Source organism: Colletotrichum chrysophilum (genome assembly GCF_026319265.1).
Source record: "Colletotrichum chrysophilum strain AFK26 chromosome Unknown scaffold_9, whole genome shotgun sequence".
NCBI classification, from domain to species: Eukaryota; Fungi; Ascomycota; class Sordariomycetes; order Glomerellales; family Glomerellaceae; genus Colletotrichum; species Colletotrichum chrysophilum.
In genome coordinates, this window is record NW_026517296.1 from 113,680 (window position 1) to 131,819 (window position 18,140).

The 18,140-nt window shown below is 55.5% G+C and overlaps 4 protein-coding genes and 1 non-coding gene across 5 annotated transcripts; 3 read left to right on the forward strand and 2 right to left on the reverse strand.

Moving 5' to 3' along the window:
- The first annotated feature begins 372 nt into the window (after positions 1-372).
- Positions 373-445, forward strand: COL26b_001886. The gene has a single exon. It is a non-coding gene; the product is annotated as a tRNA-Lys (tRNA).
- Positions 446-4,147: 3,702 nt separating this feature from the next.
- COL26b_001887 (uncharacterized protein) lies at positions 4,148-4,986 on the reverse strand (the record flags this gene model as incomplete). Its single annotated transcript, XM_053174823.1, has 2 exons — positions 4,148-4,671; positions 4,755-4,986. The coding sequence occupies 2 exons, from the start codon at positions 4,984-4,986 to the stop codon at positions 4,148-4,150; spliced, it is 756 nt and encodes a 251-aa protein (XP_053041118.1).
- A 5,061-nt stretch (positions 4,987-10,047) lies between these two features.
- COL26b_001888 (uncharacterized protein) lies at positions 10,048-10,801 on the forward strand (the record flags this gene model as incomplete). Its single annotated transcript, XM_053174824.1, has 3 exons — positions 10,048-10,600; positions 10,664-10,716; positions 10,775-10,801. The coding sequence occupies 3 exons, from the start codon at positions 10,048-10,050 to the stop codon at positions 10,799-10,801; spliced, it is 633 nt and encodes a 210-aa protein (XP_053041119.1).
- A 1,155-nt stretch (positions 10,802-11,956) lies between these two features.
- On the reverse strand, positions 11,957-13,410 carry COL26b_001889 (uncharacterized protein; the record flags this gene model as incomplete). The annotated part of the gene is made up of 2 exons (XM_053174825.1): positions 11,957-12,838; positions 12,895-13,410. 2 exons carry the CDS (start codon positions 13,408-13,410, stop codon positions 11,957-11,959), a joined length of 1,398 nt encoding a protein of 465 aa, XP_053041120.1.
- A 2,141-nt stretch (positions 13,411-15,551) lies between these two features.
- Positions 15,552-16,589, forward strand: COL26b_001890 (uncharacterized protein; the record flags this gene model as incomplete). The annotated part of the gene is made up of 2 exons (XM_053174826.1): positions 15,552-15,662; positions 15,714-16,589. 2 exons carry the CDS (start codon positions 15,552-15,554, stop codon positions 16,587-16,589), a joined length of 987 nt encoding a protein of 328 aa, XP_053041121.1.
- Between the last annotated feature and the right edge of the window lie 1,551 nt (positions 16,590-18,140).

Genomic DNA, 18,140 nt, shown 5'->3' on the forward strand with positions numbered 1-18,140 from the left:
AGGCGCCTTACCCTTGATTTCACCTACAATCCGGCGAACGAGAACGGAAATGACCATCCGAGACGTGTTAGTCTCACCAAACCCACGAGAACTTTCAACCGATACCCGAGCCAGAGACAACCACCCAAGATCAACTTTTACAACACTTCCAGTACCAGCCACATGTTCTCAAAGCCCCATTTGCCGAGACAAGCAACCACAGAAAGACAAATGTCGTCACTCATCACTGCCAGATTCACATAACCCGCCCTAAGAGACCCGCTGAAGCCAGTGGACCAGCCTAACTAACCGGTGCTTGGCCTACCTGGCACCAACCCGTCTTAACGCACTCCTCTGCCTCCACCGACAACACCAAACAAGCTGGGTTCAGTCGCCCGGCTAGCTCAATCGGTAGAGCGTGAGACTCTTAATCTCAAGGTTGTGGGTTCGACCCCCACGTCGGGCTCAATCCCCGTCAGCGATTGGCACTCAGTTTCGTTTTTTGCACGTTTCCCATTCAATTTTGCTCTCGATGTGTTTCTTCATATGTGAGTGAACCTGCTCCGCATATTGCTAGATCGCTCGGACGTCTTCGCATATAGCTCGTGTGCTTTGTTTCCGCTTGAAGATGTGTGTGGTAAATTAGGGCTGGCTGGGTAAGGTGAATGGCACGGTTGAAGATTGAGCTTATTCGGTGGGTCTCCCTTTGTCTGCGATTGTCTGACCGTCACATTGATTCAGTGTCCATCTTTCTGAGAACTAGACAGGACAAGCAAGTCTTGAGTATGGGAGGAAGAAAACGGTATATATAGACTTGAGACTGAGTTGAAACCAGACAGGAAGGGTTGCACGTATAGTACACTAGATGATGTCCGCTTACCAGGTTGCCAATAGCTAGGATCAACCAGCTCTCGTTGAATCCTGGGTATACTACTTCAGTGACAATGTTGACTTGGAGCCAAAATACAGTCGTCTCATGGGCAATGTGAGGTATATCGGAATCATGGAGCGTTGTATTCATCATCCACACCGCCTCAGACTCTTCTTGCATGTGGTCCAATCGAGGGCCAAATCTTCCCCTGCCGCTACCGTCTTCGTCGTCGGCGCAGTCTTCTATCGTTTTCTGCTGTTGTTGTTCGCTTGCCAATCTCTTCGTATGTTCAGATTATCTCTTAGTACCCAGGCGTATCAAAGCACGCTGTAATTTGAACCGTATGGACATAGGGAAGAGGTCGGTGTCTTCCGCGTCACAAACCATGGACCATTGCCATAAATTCTCAGACGTTTTCTCCTAAGATTGAGAATGTCATGCCAGGATGTTCCTGAAATCGCAAATCAAAGGAGGAAAGTCATTACGGCACCCTTAAGGCTCGCTTTGAACCAGCTCAGGGCAGATGTTGAAGCACATCCACCCAAGAACTGGCAGCCGCTGGAAACCTTGTTCCGGGGCGCTTTCCATGATCTTAGCATGTTGGTTGGCATCAGCATAACCCCCGGAGAAGAGACAAAGTTTGGAGCTTCGCGGAGCCCGCATACCATGACAAATAGAAAGGGAACCTCGCAGAGCTCAGCTTGGTTGGAAGCCAGCTCAATTAACACGTGAACTCTCCCCTACTCTTCACTTGAATCGGAGGTCCAACCCATACATGAACAAGTCGCTTGAAACTGCTAAAGAGTACTTGAAGCAAATTGCGGCAAAGTCGGTCCTTGATGCCCTTCTGAAGTGCCTTCTGAAGGGCTTCCACTTGAGTATCTCACATCAGAACAGATACTAGAGATGGTAACGACTCCCTTCAGTGACAGCAACGAGGGAAATCAATGTGTGGCACAACACACTGCTGCGCGTGAGCATGTTAGTTGGCGGTGAACCGCTCTAACTTGATCGTCGTCAACAGAGACTAAAGGGACAAGTCTTGTCCATCAACATACCATATCTAACACGGCCATGTCAGTTGGAGTTAGCTGAACAGATCACTGAGCAGTGGTTAATATTACACTAGGGTATTGCATGCGGACGAGCAGTAAGTGATGCATGGCGGTCAGGTCCCAGTTTGTTGCGACCCGGACGTCGGAATAGCATGCTACTATCTGCTGGGCCCCGTCAACGACTGGAAATCCACAACATCATTCTTCCTCAAGCAACTCATGGATGACATAGGCATCTCTCTCTCCAAGGGGCCAGAGTTTGACCGGATGTCTCGCAAGCCCTCCCCTCCGGTAGCATTTGGGTTCCATTAAGGCCAGAGTACAAACAGAGAGAACTCTCAAACCAATGACTTTACCCCTTAATCAAGCGTTCACCCGCAACTGAGTCAATACTCAATCACCCCATATCACGCCGCCTACACGGAACGGAACACTCCTTCCCATCCTCAAAACTGGCATGCCGCCAAACGCGCGTCTACCTCACTCCCACCGTCCGCGCCAAACACCGTTTTCACACGCTATGCTTGGCATACCCAATGAGGCAAACCTACCTGGCAACGAGGCAGATCGCCAACCATGCGACCGCCGTACCGCGCTCGCGGCACCCGGCAGGGTTCAACCCTCGATGGTAGCCATCCCTCTCATCAACGGCCCTGTCAACCTGCAGCAGCAGCAAGATGCATCATCCCATCACGCCGTGGGGTCACAGGCAATGTCACCGACGTACCGCGACTATCCCCGCGGGCGGGACGGGCGGTCGTCGTGTTCGTTGCTCTTCCCACGGACGTGGACTCCCGAGATGAGCACAGGTGCCGTTCCGAAAGTATAATTCATTGCATTGCGTACGTAGTAGCCACCCAATTCCAATGGAAAATTGAATGGAACCAATATTGGAAAAAAACCAAGCTTCGTTGCTCAGATCGCCAAGGATCTTGCACACCAAGAAAATAGACACATCAAGAGAAGGGTTAAAGAAGAGGGAAATTTCGAAACGGCGCCGAGATCCGAACGGAATCGCCGGTGTGGGCGACACTATCGCGCATTTCAACCTGGGGGGAGAAGTAACGCTTCGAAACAGAGGCCGCCCGGATAAATTGGAAAGAATAATAACAGCGACGAATGCACGCAAAAAGGCGGCCCAGGTTTCAAAAGCGCCATGATCCCGGGCTCGTCGGATTCGAACAGAGTTTCCCGAGCGATGTGTCTCCAGCAGAAAAAAACGGAGGTGCAATCTACTAGCCGAGTCATGAACGGTTCGCGTCAGGTTTCGAAGGCGAGGCGAAGCTTGGCGGTCGCGAGGGACACTCCTGGCCTCCTGGAGTCTGAGAGAGATTTTTTGATTGTTGATTTGTTGGATCTACGGATCCTCCTCAGGGCGGGGAAAGAGGGTACGGATACCATAAAAAAAGGAAGGGGCAGACGGATAGACTCCGTGTACTTGGGCACTTGACCGAGTCCGTCTGGGCCGGGGCAGCCGCCGGTCGAGTGGCTGGCTGGACGACAGCGTTGTTGCGATCGGCGGTTGTGGTAATTTCGACTGAGTAGGAAAGACTGCAGAAGCAGCTGCAGAGACAGAGACAAAACCCAAAAAAAATACGAGACAGGAAATAAGGCGTTGTCAATGGAGATTTTCAGAGTCATTGAGGGAGGAAAATGCACGTTACCGCGTTGTTGCAGACTTCGATGTCTTTGGTGGCGGTACCTCCTGGTGTGTCAACACATGGAAGGTCGTCTGATTCTAGTGGCCGAGGACCCTGTGGCCGGCCGAAACTGCCCTGGGCCAATTGTGCGTTCAGATGCCACCAGTTCACGTCAGACAGGATGTCGGTCGTTGCATGACAGCTGCAAGGTTATCTGATCTGCAAGGGCGGGATCGCACCTCCACGAAAGGGATCGGCAGTGTCACTGGGCTGAAAGAAAGATGATGGTGAAAAATGATTTTTCGTGTTTTCTATTAAGACCAAGTTCGTTCTTCTCTCACATTATCAACTAGAAAGGTATCAACCCATCCCTCGTGAATCGCAATTCGTCCACGCGGGAAACTGGTATCGAATAAAACACAGTAGAAACGCCATGTGCGGAGCCCGTTTTTCCTCCAAGCTGGACCAGCGCAATAATTCCCTGGGCCGAGATAGCCTTAGAAGCTGAGTCCCCGTCTTTTTATCCTGTCATGACCTATATGCACGTTGAAACCAAACCCATACCCATGCGATTTAACAGATATGAAAGATCCGAGAAATGCTTAGAGGAGGGCAGCAACGGCAAGACCACCGAGGACGGCGAAGACACCAGCGGTAGCCTGGGCACCTCCGGCAACGCCAGTGACGGTGGCCAGGGTGGTGGAGGGAGTCTTGGTGGCAGTGGAGGTGCCGTTGCCAGCGGGCTTGGTAACGCTGGTGACGACGGTAGCGGGAGCAGAGTTGACCGGGGTGGGGACAGCGGTGGTGGACAGAGCGGTGCTGGTGTTGGCAATGACAACAGCGGCGGAGGAAGAGGCGGAGGCCGCAGCAGAGACAGAGGCAGAGGCGGAGGCCGAGGGAGTCGCAGAGACGGAGGCGGCGGACAGGGTGACGGTCGCAGTGCCGGCGCTGGAGACCAGGGTGGTGGTGCCGGAGCTGGAGTCGCTGGCGGTGATGTGGAAGGGGTTGGAGTACTGGAAGTCGGCGGCGTTGGACTCGGACTTGATGACGAGGCCGTAGAAGGCGTCCTTGCCGAGAGTGCTGGGGATGGTCCAGGAGTACTTGCCGGCGGAGTTGGCGACACCGGCTGGAGTGATGTTAGTCGATTGCTTTATTTTTGTTTTGTTTTTTCAAACTTCCTCCGAGGGAAGGGGGGATGGGGGTACTCACAGGCAATGTCGAGGAGAGGAACCTGGGTGTTCTGGGTAGCACCACCGATCAGGCTGATGGAGACGGTAACGTCCTTGAAGGCATCGGGGGCAGTCCACTCGATGGTGTAGGTAGAGCCGGCAGCGATCTTCTCCTGGGAGAGAGGCTTGGTGACGGGGTCGAAGTTGGGGTTCTGGGCCAGGACGTTGGCGGCGAAGGCCAGGAAGGCAGCGGCGGAGATGGTGAAACGCATGTTGACTGATTTGGTGATTTTGAGGTTGTTGAGGAAGGTGATTAGAAGTTAGGTCTATATAAGAAGACGGTAACGAGTCGAACGAGTGACTAGAAAAAGCGAGTAAGGTTTTAAGGGAGAGTAAGTGTCTTGCGACGGTGGGTAATGAGTGACTGTATATAAAAAGAGCGGCAGGCTGAAGCCAGAGGACGAGACGCACACGGGGGTTGTGAGTTTGACTGGGCTGTGGTAGGGAAGGAAGGAGGAAAGAGAAGAAGATCAGACGAAGCGGAGGGATTGAAAAGAAGAGGAGGTGTAGCCTGGCGAGGTGGTGCTGGTAAGGTACCGTAAGCGCATGGAGTGGAGTGGGAGTGGGAGGTGAGGTGGGTGGTGCCCTCCCCCGGGCTAGGCTCCCAGGCTGCTGCTGCTAGGCTCACGGGGCCGGGCGCGCGGCAAGGGGGTGAGGTGGTGCAAGGTCCCAGAACTTGGTGGTCCATCCATGGTCCCAGGTGCGCTTGATCCATCCATCATCACCCATGGGCATGGGCATTGGGCAATGGGATCATGGTTCTGGGTGAGAAGTGAGAAGGAGAAGGGGGGGTGGCCTCGAGGCATCCCTGACCCAATTAGGCTAGGCCGGGATTGACAAGAAATCACAGTGTTCTGGCTTGGTAGTTGGTGCTTGTGAAAACTCGGGAAGGGAGCAAGGGCTGGAGGTGAGCAACTACCAACACAACCCTACAGCGAGGCCGCGGTGCATCACACATCACTTGGTCCTGGTCTTTCACCACCACAGTTGGGCGCAATGCTCCTGTCGAGGTCTGCATGCCTCGTTGCAGTTGTTGACTGCGCCGCCGACAGAGCAAGCATGGGTCTGCAAATTAAAGACGAGATTGGGCTAGTGTGATTGGGCCGTTGCGGCACGGAGCAGGGGGTGTGGGGTCGTGGGAAATTTCCCTGGCGCAGGTACCTCGCGCGTCTGCAAGCCTTAGCCTATTACCTTACCTGCAAAGTACCCTAACGAGGACAGCAAGTGAGCACTATGTGAAGCGCGCGTGGAGTCCGCTGTTCTGGGCCAGCACAACTCGCTCGTGGAGGACGGGAGTGTCTCCTTACCCTGAATGGCAAAGTTGCTCTTGACAGGTTAGGTTGGTGCAGGTGCAAGTGCAGCCCAGGTGCAGCAACACCACCCTAACCGAACAGGGCTGAGCCAACGCGCTTTCCGCTTCCCACCCTGAGGACCGTCGCGCCAGCCAATCACAACATCAGCGCGAATTCAGCATGCATCCCCTTCTTTCCCGATTCAGGGGTGTGTCCTTTAGGTGTACTTCGTAGTCCGTCTTCTCCTCTGCCTGTCGCTCTCGCTCCTCACTCCTCCCCTCCCCTCCAGTCCGCCAGTCCACTGTCGGTCCCGTCATCCATGGCGGCATCCAGTCTCCTCCGAAGCAAAAACCCACTGCCCAGCGGGTCACGATCTCCTTTTTCCCTCCGAGCTGGCGCGATGCCCCCAGGCAACAGCACGGCACTGTGACTGCGGACTATTATCCATGGGTTCCATTGGCTTGCGACGTTGCGCCGCTGCGTTCATCTCTCGATGCCCCTCCTGCGATCCTCTCGCGAGGCCTCAAATTGGCTTGGTCGTTTGCTCTAGCATCCGGGTAAGGACGGAAACCCGCCCATCGGGTCCCTAGCCCTGCCAGCAAACGGCCAACCTTGGCAATGCCGCAATGGCAACTCGAAAGTGACTGCGAGGCCAAAATAAGGCCCAGCCCAGGCCGCCATCGAGAGCCAAGTTTCGCAGATGGCGTGCTTGCCAGGCACAGGCACACAGGCGCTGAGCTGAGCCCGAGTGCTTTGGAGAGACACCACGCATATCCGTACCGCGAATTTCAAAGGGAAAATAACATCGCCCAGACGTACATGGTCTCCGTTCCCCGTACTTTGGTAACCGAAAGTCCCAAGGGGGGGGAGCACTGACATTTGCGGCCCACGAGCCGTGGACGGTGGACATGGATGGACGTGGACGGTGGACGGGACAAACAATGTCGACAAGACGGACTTCGGCCAGCAGTTCCCTCTTCCATGCTCACTTGTCATCCTTCAGAACTCCACTGGCATCTCTTTTTTGCCCCTGCCGGGAATTTCCCCGATCCCTCATGGACGCAGCAGCTGCCAGCATGCAATGGGCGGCTGCTGTTTGGTGTCTTGCCCTCGGATGAGTCCACACGGGGTCGAGATGATGTGACGTCTGTTATGTCCCATTGAGCATCGAGCGTTTAAGCTAAGTAATTACCTTAACGTGGATCTGGAAATAGACGTCGCTAATTTGCTGCAAAATCCAAGGCAAATGGAGACGGTCGCGCGGTACAAGTGTACGTACCTGCTGGCACGCACCACACTGCGCTTTTAGCGATTCGACCACTGCAAGGAACAGGCAAACCGTTCATGGGACCGCTAACTTGGCACCAGCCGCAGCCGCCAATGCCATGGTCCAGTTCTCTCCGTTCTCGCCCATCTTTTCCAACCATTCACCGCACTGTCAGACGGACTAACACCGGCCATGCGTCAAAGCGACTCACTTAATTTACTACGCCGCAGCCCAAGTCCTGCTGCCCTCTACGCAGCGAGCGCCCTCAATGGGCAGCCTTTCGATTGCTGTCGGGCTGGCAGCCAGGCGGCCGCTGAACACCGAAAGCTAAACCACCAGCAGGGGACGCCGATTCGACATGCAAATGCAGAAAAGGATCTTTTATCTTCGGCCCTTCGAGAACCCCTCTGTCAACCATAATACACGGCACTAGTTGTCAAGCGAAGGCAGATGTGACATTGACCGGTCATTAATTCATCAAATATGAAAGGTTTTTTTTCTCCGGCCTGGCACTCTCATGGGCCATGATACCCCATCATCACCTCATCGTCAACCCTCATGTAACAACCCCGATTACTACTACCATATGAAATTCGGATTTCCACACCAGCCGCGTTCTCAGGGCTTGCAGCCTGTCGCTGGCACTTGTCTTGCTCCCCTGCTTGCGCCACCCCGAAATATCCTTCAGTCAATGACTCTACCATCCATGTCCACCATGCGGGAGGTCATCGTGGGCCTCGAGACACTCTGGGGGCCGCCAGCTTTACGCCCCAGCAAGCCCCAATACCCGCCTCTCCAGGCGCACACTTCGCATCATGCAGGGCCTCGGGCAGAAGCCGCACTCGGCCAAGTTCAACATCGGCAACCTTCGCCCTCGCTTCCTTCATCGCCCATTCATCTGATATCTCAACTACGGACATCAGCCATCGCCATGACGTGCTCTTCCGCCTCTTGACGCAGCCCTTGATCCGATTAATCGCAGTGGCTTCTGTGCCTCCACCGCCACACACCCTACTCGTCCGCCTTCTCGGGTCATCCGTCGTCAAGGTCCCCTTTGCCAGTGTTCCCTGTCAGAGTTTCAACACCAAACTCTATTGCCCACAATCCACGACCCGAGATAGCGAATCTCGCGGTTCTTTGATGAAAACGACTCGCAAGTCGTGGGTCCCCGCGTATGAAGGCATTAACGACGGGGTAAGCTGAAGTCAAAAGCCCCTTGATCGCCCGGAAGACGTCATGAGCCAATAACGGCTTTAGCGCAAAACCAAACGCATGGCGACAAGAATAGCTTCGGTCATGGTGGGCCTCAGCAGTCTCTGCTGAGGCCATTCGCAAGAAACCCTAACCCCGACATGCCGTTTTGTTCGGGCCTTCCCTTCCATGCTTGCCAAAGGTTGGCGGGTTGGTTCTCTCTATGTGACTCTTACAACGCAGTCAGCGTCGCCTTTATCCGTATACGGCCGAGCTAGACAACTTCTCCCGGCATTCTGCGGTCAAGCGGCACAGCAATGCATCTACACCGCGAGATCTTGTGTCACGAGGCCATACATCGCTCCCCAACCTTTTCTGCGAATGCGCCAGCCTACCTTCGTGGGGGAAACCTTGGTCGTCGCTTACGGTGCCACGATGCCAATATTGCGCAACGTTGCGACAAGGTCATACGTGTGTAGGTGCCGCCTCGCGCATTTACACCAACGAATCCGGCAATCATGTCAGCAGCTGCTGCAGCCCGCATCACCCATCGCATGCACAAGAAGCAAATATTGAAAATGCGACCCAGCCCTAAGCCACTTTCCGGCACCCGAAAGAAGCAAACGGGCTAGGATGGGATGCGCTGTCGCCAGCACGGTACTTTTAAGCCTATTTTCCTGGTTGTCGTCCAAACCATCACGTCTCTCTTCATGGGATTTTTTTTCACTCACATCGCGAGGGTCTATAGTCTGAGGTGATCTTGCTTTTTCTCGGTCTTATTATGCGTCGCCTTCTTGACGAGAAACGTTTCGTGGCGGCTAACAAGGGAAAGTCCAGGCTAAGCGTCCCGCCCCGTTGGAACTTGGAATGACCGCGCGGTACTTCATCTTCCCTAGCGCGAAGCCATGTATTTTTGTTTTACCGCTCGATTAAGCTGGTGCTCACCTCTTCGCCGCCATCAGAGGAAATGAAACCCTTGGCCCAGGGCTGAGAGAGATGGCGCGCCGCCTACTCCCGAATCGCTCGGTACGCCGGCGGAGGTCGACCGGCCCGGAGGACAATCCCGGTCTGCGGCGCGGAGCGGAGGTGACTCTCATGTTCTCCACTGGGCCGATCGTAGAGGCAGATCGCTCCTTCGGACTCTCATTTGGAGAACACCCAAAGAGATTTCTCCAAAACTACGAAAGGAGCTTGAGCGTCGCAACAAGCGTTGTGGCGCGAGGCTGTGAAACACCGCGAGCCAGTCGCATACCGAGAAGCTTCGCCATCGATGCGGAGTAAAGCGTCCACGTGACCCGCCCCAACATCGACGGATGTGGTCGAATCGCCTCGAAACCCCGTAGAACCTGCTAGACATGGTGAGAATTGAATATCGCAAGGTGCAGCTGCGCCCGAGTATCGTGATAGCCTCCTTTCGTGTCAAGATATAGCCATTCAACCCCCAATACAAATCACCTTCGTTCACCTCCTCACCGCCAAAGACCTTCGTAACCAAAACCACCAGCCTCAAACTCACGACAAATATGACAGTCACAGAATTCATCCTCCTCTCCTTCAAACACCCCTCCTCCTCCCCGTCTGCAGCCTGGGCCGACGTCACATCCTCCCTCAAATCCGTCCCCGGCGTGACCTCCCTCTTCACCGGCCCCCAGCTCGAGGACCCCTCACGGCACCTCCTCGTGATCAACTGGGCCTCCCCGGAAGCCTTCTCCGCCTTCGCCTCCTCGGAGTCCTACACGCCCTGGTTCGCCTCCCTCAAAGCCATCGCTGCAACGGACCCCGCGCCAGTCTTCTACAAAGCCCCTCTAGTCCCGGACGAGCAGGAGAAGGCCCTGCGCGCGCCCTGCACCGAGGTCTTCGTCGCCTACGGCGTCGAGCCCGACTTCATTGGCAAGACGGCCGAGTTCGCGGGAGGACTGTCGGCGGCTCCGATCGCGGGGTTCCACGGACACGCGTACGGCGAGGTGTCGACGCCGCTTGCGTTCGGGGCTGAGGGCGAGAAGGGGCCTGCGGTGACGTTGTTACTTGGGTGGGATAGCAAAGAGGCGCATCTTGAAGCCAAGGGCAAGGCTGGACGTAAGTTTCTCTCTTCCCTCTTCGATTCCTGGTATGGGAAAGGGGGGCTAACAGCGGTGGCAGCAATCTCTGACAACATCCATCTATTGAGGTCGGGACGTAAGGATATCGCCATGGTAAGTCGGGGCACTGAGTGGTTGTTACGGCGAGTTCGGGATTGCTAACGTTGTGCAGTTCCACGTGAATCTCAAGCAAATCTGAATGGAGGAAGCTCAAGGCATTCAGGGGAACCGGCGGAGAACGACCAAGATTGGGTGGTTACGATGGTCTATGAATCCTAATATTGACACTACAAACTAGCATTAAAATTATAATCACACGACAGAGCTACGTGACCCGTATAGTGGGTGCCATCACGAAAGACAAGCGCTCTCTTGAAACTTGCAAAGCGACCTCCGTATGAGTAGCCTTCGTGCCATGGCCAGCATCAAAGCGGAACCTCTCTCGTCCTTAAAATCTTGCCGCGGAACTACGAGGCGTAAAAGAAAGTAAGGCGTTTATGCCAGCTGTTTTCGGAAAAACGGCTACTGTGGGTGGTTAGCTGTAGAAGAGATTGTAGTCCACTCAACTGAAGTTTTGTCCTTTCGCCGTGAACCTCCCGCCGCCACACTCGTAGCCCTCGCGATGAATCGTCGGATCCCTAGAACGATCATGTTAGCAAACTCGGAAGACCTCAGGATCAAGGACCCTCGTCCGGGCCATCCAACACTGTTCTCCTCCGCCAAAACGCGGGCAAGGAATGGGTGAGCATGGTACTGCGCCTCAAGGGAGGCTAGCGCACATGATGGGCCGCAGACATAGGAAAGAGGGCTAGGCTAGGCAGGAGCTCGAAGGCTGGTGGCAGGCAGGCTTGGGACGATATTGAGCGGGGTCACGGAAGAGTCTAAGGTTCGAGAGGCTAAGAGGCTGTCATGTCCACAGGGCTGGGTATGCAAGGCGGAGTGGATGGTAGGGCGACGATGGATGGGGCGCGCGATGGTGATTGTGCAAATTTGGGCAGGGAGTCAAGATGTGCTGGAGAGTGTTGAAGTAAAAGAGAGTAGTGCACTATTAAAAGTAGTACCTCCTCTAAAAGCACCTTTGATCAGATCACGTTGATCAATATCCGTCCCCGTCCTAACTGGGGCCTCGCGACGGTGACAACGCCGGAGACCAATCCGATATTCCCCCAAGCGCGGCGATGATGTTTCGCGTGAAGAAAAGAAACTGTACCAGATCCGCCCGTAGTTTTGTTTTGCCGAACTAAAATTGTGAGTCAGTAAGTCATAAACGTCGTCAACGTTAAATGCGGTGTTTTTCCGATTCTGCGAGGGGTGTTAGCGATTTCGCCCAAGCGGACTTTCGAGCCGTAAAATACTAACCAAGACGAGAATATAGCATGTACAGCGCCATACGATTGCACTCCTCCGTTCCAGTGATGGTGACCAGTCGCTCATTGCTGTTGTCCTGCGGCTCGTTGATCTTAATGACACTGCCGCTGATCTGGCGTATTTCGTTGATCTTCTGACCTCCCTTGCCGATGATGGCACCGACCATGTCGTTGGGGATGTAGATCTGCTGGGTCAGGGGAGCGCCGGGCATAGCTCCGCCGTGCATAGGCTGAGCCGGGTGAGCGCCGTGAGGCTGAGGAACAGCGGCGCCAGCGTGAGGCTGCATAGGGGCAGCGGCGCCGTAGCCGCCGGCTTGCGCCGCACCGTAGTGGATGGGCATGGCTGGGTTCGGCTGAGCGGCGTGGTGGCCTGGGTAAGGCTGCGCGTAGGGAGCGGCAGGAAGATGGTGCTGAGCGCGGGCATCGTGTCTCCGGTTGTAGTTTTCACGGTTACCGTAGTTGCCGGTGGTCGGCTGCGGGCAGTACGGGACGACCTGCATACCGCCAGGAACAATGCCGGCAGGTCCTCCACTTCGCGTGGCGTACGCGGACGCGGCTGGACCACCGAAACGGTCGTTCAACTGCTCCAGGAGAGTGCTACCGACATAGTAAGTCGCGATGTGAACAGCATCAGCAACACCCATGACCACCAGAGAGCGCTCGGTGGAGAGAGGCAAGCAAGAGTCAGAAGCGTTAAGCCTAGCTCCAGAGGCCTCTTGAATCTCACGGATTCGCGCACCACCCTTTCCAATAATGGAACCAATCAAGATATGCGGAATGAGCAAACGAAGAGGGTACGTCTTTGACTGGGCGCTGGATGGCTCAGCTAGCGGCTCGTTGTTTAGGGTGCGGATAATCAAACCGAAGGCCTATTTCTCAATTAGCAAATGGGCCCAGTGAAGGTAGACAGGATGCGACAACGGACCTTTGCAGCAGCATCGACGACACCGCTGACGGTCAAGATGCGCTCGACGGCTCCCTTCTGGTAGTCGCTGACAGTGCACTTGGCACCCGACATCTTGCGAATGTTGGAGACGTTCTCTCCGCCCTTTCCGATGACGGTGGCAGCTTCCGGGCTGGAAATAACAGCGCGAATGTGGATCCAGTCTCGCTCATCGTGACTCGCGGAGGCGGAGGGAGTCGCAGGAACAGCGCCAGCGACAGAGCTTTGGATGGGCTTCGTCTCGGTGCTCTCGGAGTCAGCCTGATCAGACTTGGCCTTCTCGCCGTTTGTCTTTTCAGCGCCGTTTGCGCTCGGTGTTTCGATACCGGCATCGAGCCCGTCAATGGGCTGGGCCATCTCGATCTCCTCATCGCTCTTCAGAATCTTGTCCAAGGCAGGCCGTTTCGCGTCCGGCTGGTCGTTGCTGCGCGAGGGAGAAGAAGTCTCCTCAAGAGGGCGCTTGGCCGAGTTTGAGGGTTGAGTGGGTGACGCGGACATGATGGGCTAGTTGTTAATGTCTCACACAAGTTTTCGCGATTCCGTCTTTTGGTTCTAGAAGAGCTTGTATTCGACTATCTACACCACAGAAGTTTTCAAAGGAAAACGGGCTGGTGTAGTGGCGTGGTCGGGGTCGGGTTCAAAAGAAACCGTTTTTTTTTTTCTTCGTGAAGTGGCTGTGCTCGAGGAGGATAGAGGTCGTAGGGCAGAGGATCGTGAAGTTGAGGTAGGTCGGGGTGGTGGATTCAGGATGACTCCTATCCTATCAGGGTCGTGGTAGCTTCCGAAATCGTGAGAATCGCAGAGAAACTCAGGTCAAGCGGAGGGAAGGCGCGGCGGGGAAGCAGCGAGGCGGACAGGAAGAGGTGATGATGGAAAAGAGAGGTAGAAGGCGGGAGGGGAAGAGAGCTGATGGTAGACAAAGGCTGTATGTAGGAGGCGATTCGGATGCAGAAGCTCAAACCTTTCTCCGTCAAACGAACAGTCCAAGCTGCAAGGCAGGGGGAACTGAAGCTGCAATGAGTTGCGACGGCTTGTCAAGTCTCCAAGCAGAGCTTTGATGACCAGTTCTGCGATGAAATGTCTCTTCACTGGACGGTGCTTCAAGCAGTTTGCTGATGCTGGCGACGCGCCGACGGTCGGGTCAGAGCAAGCAAGCTTGGAGGCGACACGACACGTGAGGGGAGAGCGGAAATCCGATGCGATGCGCCCACGAAAATACAACCCACCAGATGATGTTCAGCTAGAACAGAGCGGACGGGACGGGGGAAGCGGGCTGCGGCGATTAAAAGAGATGGGAAGGAAACCTGTGCAAACAGATGAGTTGGAAGGGGGTCCGGATGTCTCGAAGAGGTTTGGGAATGGGCGAGGGCAAGATATTGCTGAAACCTCGTAGAAAAAAGATCGGCCTAATGCGTACGCAGCAGCCAGGTGCGCACACCTCACACCTCAGGCGCGGACGCAGGTGCCACTGCCAGTGTGCCTGCCCTGCCTTGCCCAGTACGCCGTGTCAGTACGGATACCACCTCACTGCCAGCGGGCAGCCAGCAGTGGAAGGCCCTCACGGTTGTTGGCTGCGATTGCCTCCCAACTCAGCGCAGCCCAGCACAGTAGCCGGCACGGACGCACGGTCCACCCGCCGTCTTCCCCACTGCCCACCTTTCTGAGCAAGAGCCACACAGTAGCAGTGTGAGTGATTTGCTCCGGCAGATTAAGCTGCATGGGGGGTGCTTGTTTCCCGGGGCCCCCAATCGCGTTTGGCCACTTGGTGTTCCTGCAGCGCATTGTTTGATTGGACAGAAGCGGCGAGCCGCACAGTGTGTTTGACGCTTGCCTCCCGCAACATGACCGCGAAAAGTGTGTCGCTAAGCCCCAGTCCCCCATCCTCAGGCGGTGCGAGTGCAACTTGCCTGCCCGCTTTACGTGCGATGCTCGCCCTGCATTTGATATTCCAGCACCAACGCTGGCTGTAACCTCAACGGTGCTTCGTTTGCGCGCGAGCACCTTTTCATTACTGATTACCGAGCCTACGCGCATACACTCCAATAGCAGAATCGCGTCTTTGCCATCCGTCCTACCCCGAGACCACGCCGATCTCAGCCACCGCAGTTCCAACACCGACGTCAGGCTGCTTTTTCTCTCTTCTGGCAGACTCCCTCTACGGAATCTACCCCGTCGGTGTCACTTGTCAGCGTGGCAGACCGCGACAGACAGCTAGACAGACAGTGCATCATCCGTGCCGTCTCTTCGCGCCGGCCCTGCCTGTCCCCCGGAAATCTCGATAACACCCGACACACAGTGACACCTCCTTTGAAACAGTCAGAGAGGATCTAGCGCCCGGTCTGAAGCCTGAGCACGCCTTGTTTTCTCCGACAGGGGTTCTATCAGATTCCCATTCCCATTGGACCTGGATGCAACCCCGACGGACCGTGTGCTTTGGGACGGCTTGATTTCGTCGCGTGCTGCCGTTGCTTAAACTGTTTCGTTTCTTCTGGGGCACCCTCTGAAAGTCGCGTGCAACCTCCTGGCTCATATTGGCACCGTGTCGCCAAAATATCAGATCGTTTGGACTATTCAAGGGTCTGGGCTATCTTATCCAACTGACCGGAGAGATCTTGGGACGCACCATCAAAGCGCCCCGCATGGCGGACTCTTCTCCTCGGCCTGGAGACGATAGGTATACTTTGAGTCTGGAACAGAGCTTGCAGGAACTCCAAGAAAAGATTCAGCAACACCGGGAGGAGCTTGCCAAGGTATGCCGTCTACACCGAACACAAGTTCACCTCCAGCTAATGGCACATTAGCTTCAGCAAAATGGGAGACCGTCGCAGACCGCGCCTGGCACAGGGAAAGACAGCTATGAAGTCATGAAGGGGGCTTTTGAGAAGGTTGCTGCAACACCACCATTCGTCCCTTCCTCGGCATCAGTCTTGCCCGCGCTCTTGGCCCTACGAAAGACACATCAGACTGTCGCCGAGTCCCGAGCGTATCTGGCCAGTCAGTGGGCATCACTCGAGCAAGCCAAACGCAGGCTTGAAAGTGAACAGGCAAATTTGGCTGATCAGAAGCTGCTGCAGCAAAGCTTAGAGAACCGCATCCAATCGCTAGAAGATGACGCCGAATCTCGGATGGAATTAACGCCCGCACAGGCGGCCAGGGAAAGACTGGATGAACTGAAGCAAAAGAAGAGGCGTTACGACAAGGAGACGTCCAAACTTCTCAAGGCTCTCAGGAAGTTCATTGATGATCACCTTGCGGCACAGCTAGCGGCGGAAGACCTCGGCGGCCCAGTCGTAGGCGACATGATGGAGATCGACTCGGATCAACTCGTTGCGGGTTTCAATGCCCAGGGTCGGCCAATGAAGGTCAAGTCCAAGCCAGACGAGGACAAGCGACAAAGACGGCTTGAGGAAGTATGGGGTTTACCTCAGGAGGATGGCAGAGACCAGCGCGGCGAAGTCGACGAAGCAGCAGCTGCCGGACGCGAGATGCGCGAGCTTACAGAGCAACTTTTGAACCAGCTTGTGGAAGCGGGAGGCGATAGCACGGCATCTTACGTCAAGTTACCAAAGGAGACGGCAGCGGCGCGGTTTCTGGTGCGGTCCAAGGTCGCACAGTTCCACCCCAGAGATGCCACGAGGCTCAAGCTGATTGATTTTGGAAGAGAACTAGACGACTAGGAGGACCCGGCATGCCGCGTACCCGCGGTGCAGATCCCCCGTGTGGGGAGGGTGAGCAACCGGCAATCAAACTGAGATTTTGGCAATGGCATGTCCATCTTGGGTCCTTCAATGTCAGAGAAAAGCTCCTGATGTTAAGCGTCAAGCCCGCCGAGTCAGGACGCTATTTTCCACCTGGCCATGATGAAGCTCTGTTTGTCACAGTGCGGGCTCGTTGCGGAGTTTTGCACCACAGTGCATGCCATTTTGACTCTGCACGTCCCTGCGGATCTAGGTACAGATCTGAATTGCACGGAAAAGCGTTTGGTGTAGAAATGAGAAACTTGGCACGTATGCGTTGGGCAACACAGTTTGGCGCTGAACAATGCAAACCTTCAAAGTTGAACAAACTTTGGGGCGGAAAGAGTGACTCGCAGCGGTTGACGGCGCTACCTTGAGGCTCTGATGAGACCATAATGGATCATCGTAAATTGTCGTCAGAAACAAACAACCGTTGTCCAAGGATGGCAGCTGTCGGCTCGCTTTAATGGCAAGGCGATGAGCTCAATTAGGGGACCCGCTATGATTGGCCAATTCCTCACCCGCGTCTTTACGCGTCGTCGCGACACCGCCATTGTGAGAGCCCACACCAAGCTTTACCTAAGGTGCCCAGGGTCCTCAAGCTATTACTGCCACCGCCTTAATCGTCCCCCGCTTGACCGCAAGACGACCCTTCAAACAACGGTAAACTTTCTCTTCCCAAAATCCTCGCGAGAAACGACTCCCAAAACGCCCAACTACCATAATGACCTCTGCTGAACCTGTCGCCGCGCCTGCTCAGCCCTCTGACCCTCCCGCAAAGCGAGTAAAGACCGCCTCCGACGACGCACCCGTCCCCGCCGCCATGGAGCCCTGCCCGCCCCTCCAGGTCAAGAAGCTCTCGGACAAGGCTCGCCTGCCTACCCGCGGCAGCCTCTACGCCGCCGGCTACGACCTCTATGCCGCGAAGCCAACCATCATCCCGGCGCGTGGCAAGGCCCTCGTCAGCACCGACATTGCCATCTCCGTCCCGGCCGGCACCTGTACGTAACTGAACTTCGAGAAAGATTGGTATCCCGGCAGAAGAATCTAATTAGACATCCCCTACAACAGACGGCCGCGTTGCCCCTCGCTCCGGTCTCGCCTCGAAGAACTTCATCGACACCGGCGCCGGCGTCATCGACGCGGACTACCGCGGCGAGGTCAAGGTCCTCCTCTTCAACCACGCCGACTCCGACTTCGAGGTCGCCGAGGGCGATCGTATCGCCCAGCTCGTCGTCGAGCGCATCTTCACCCCCGAAATCGTCGAGGTCCAGGAGCTCGAGGAGAGCGTGCGCGGCGCCGGCGGCTTCGGCAGCACTGGCGTTGCTCTGCAGTAGATACAAACCTACTACCCCGATATAAAATGGAAGAGAGGAAAATGGAGCATGGCGGGATGAGGATATAAAAGAGGCAGGCTAGACTCGAAAGAGAGCACCGTGGGACATACCGCACCCACCGTCACGCACCGGATGGGGAAAGCTTATAGAAAGG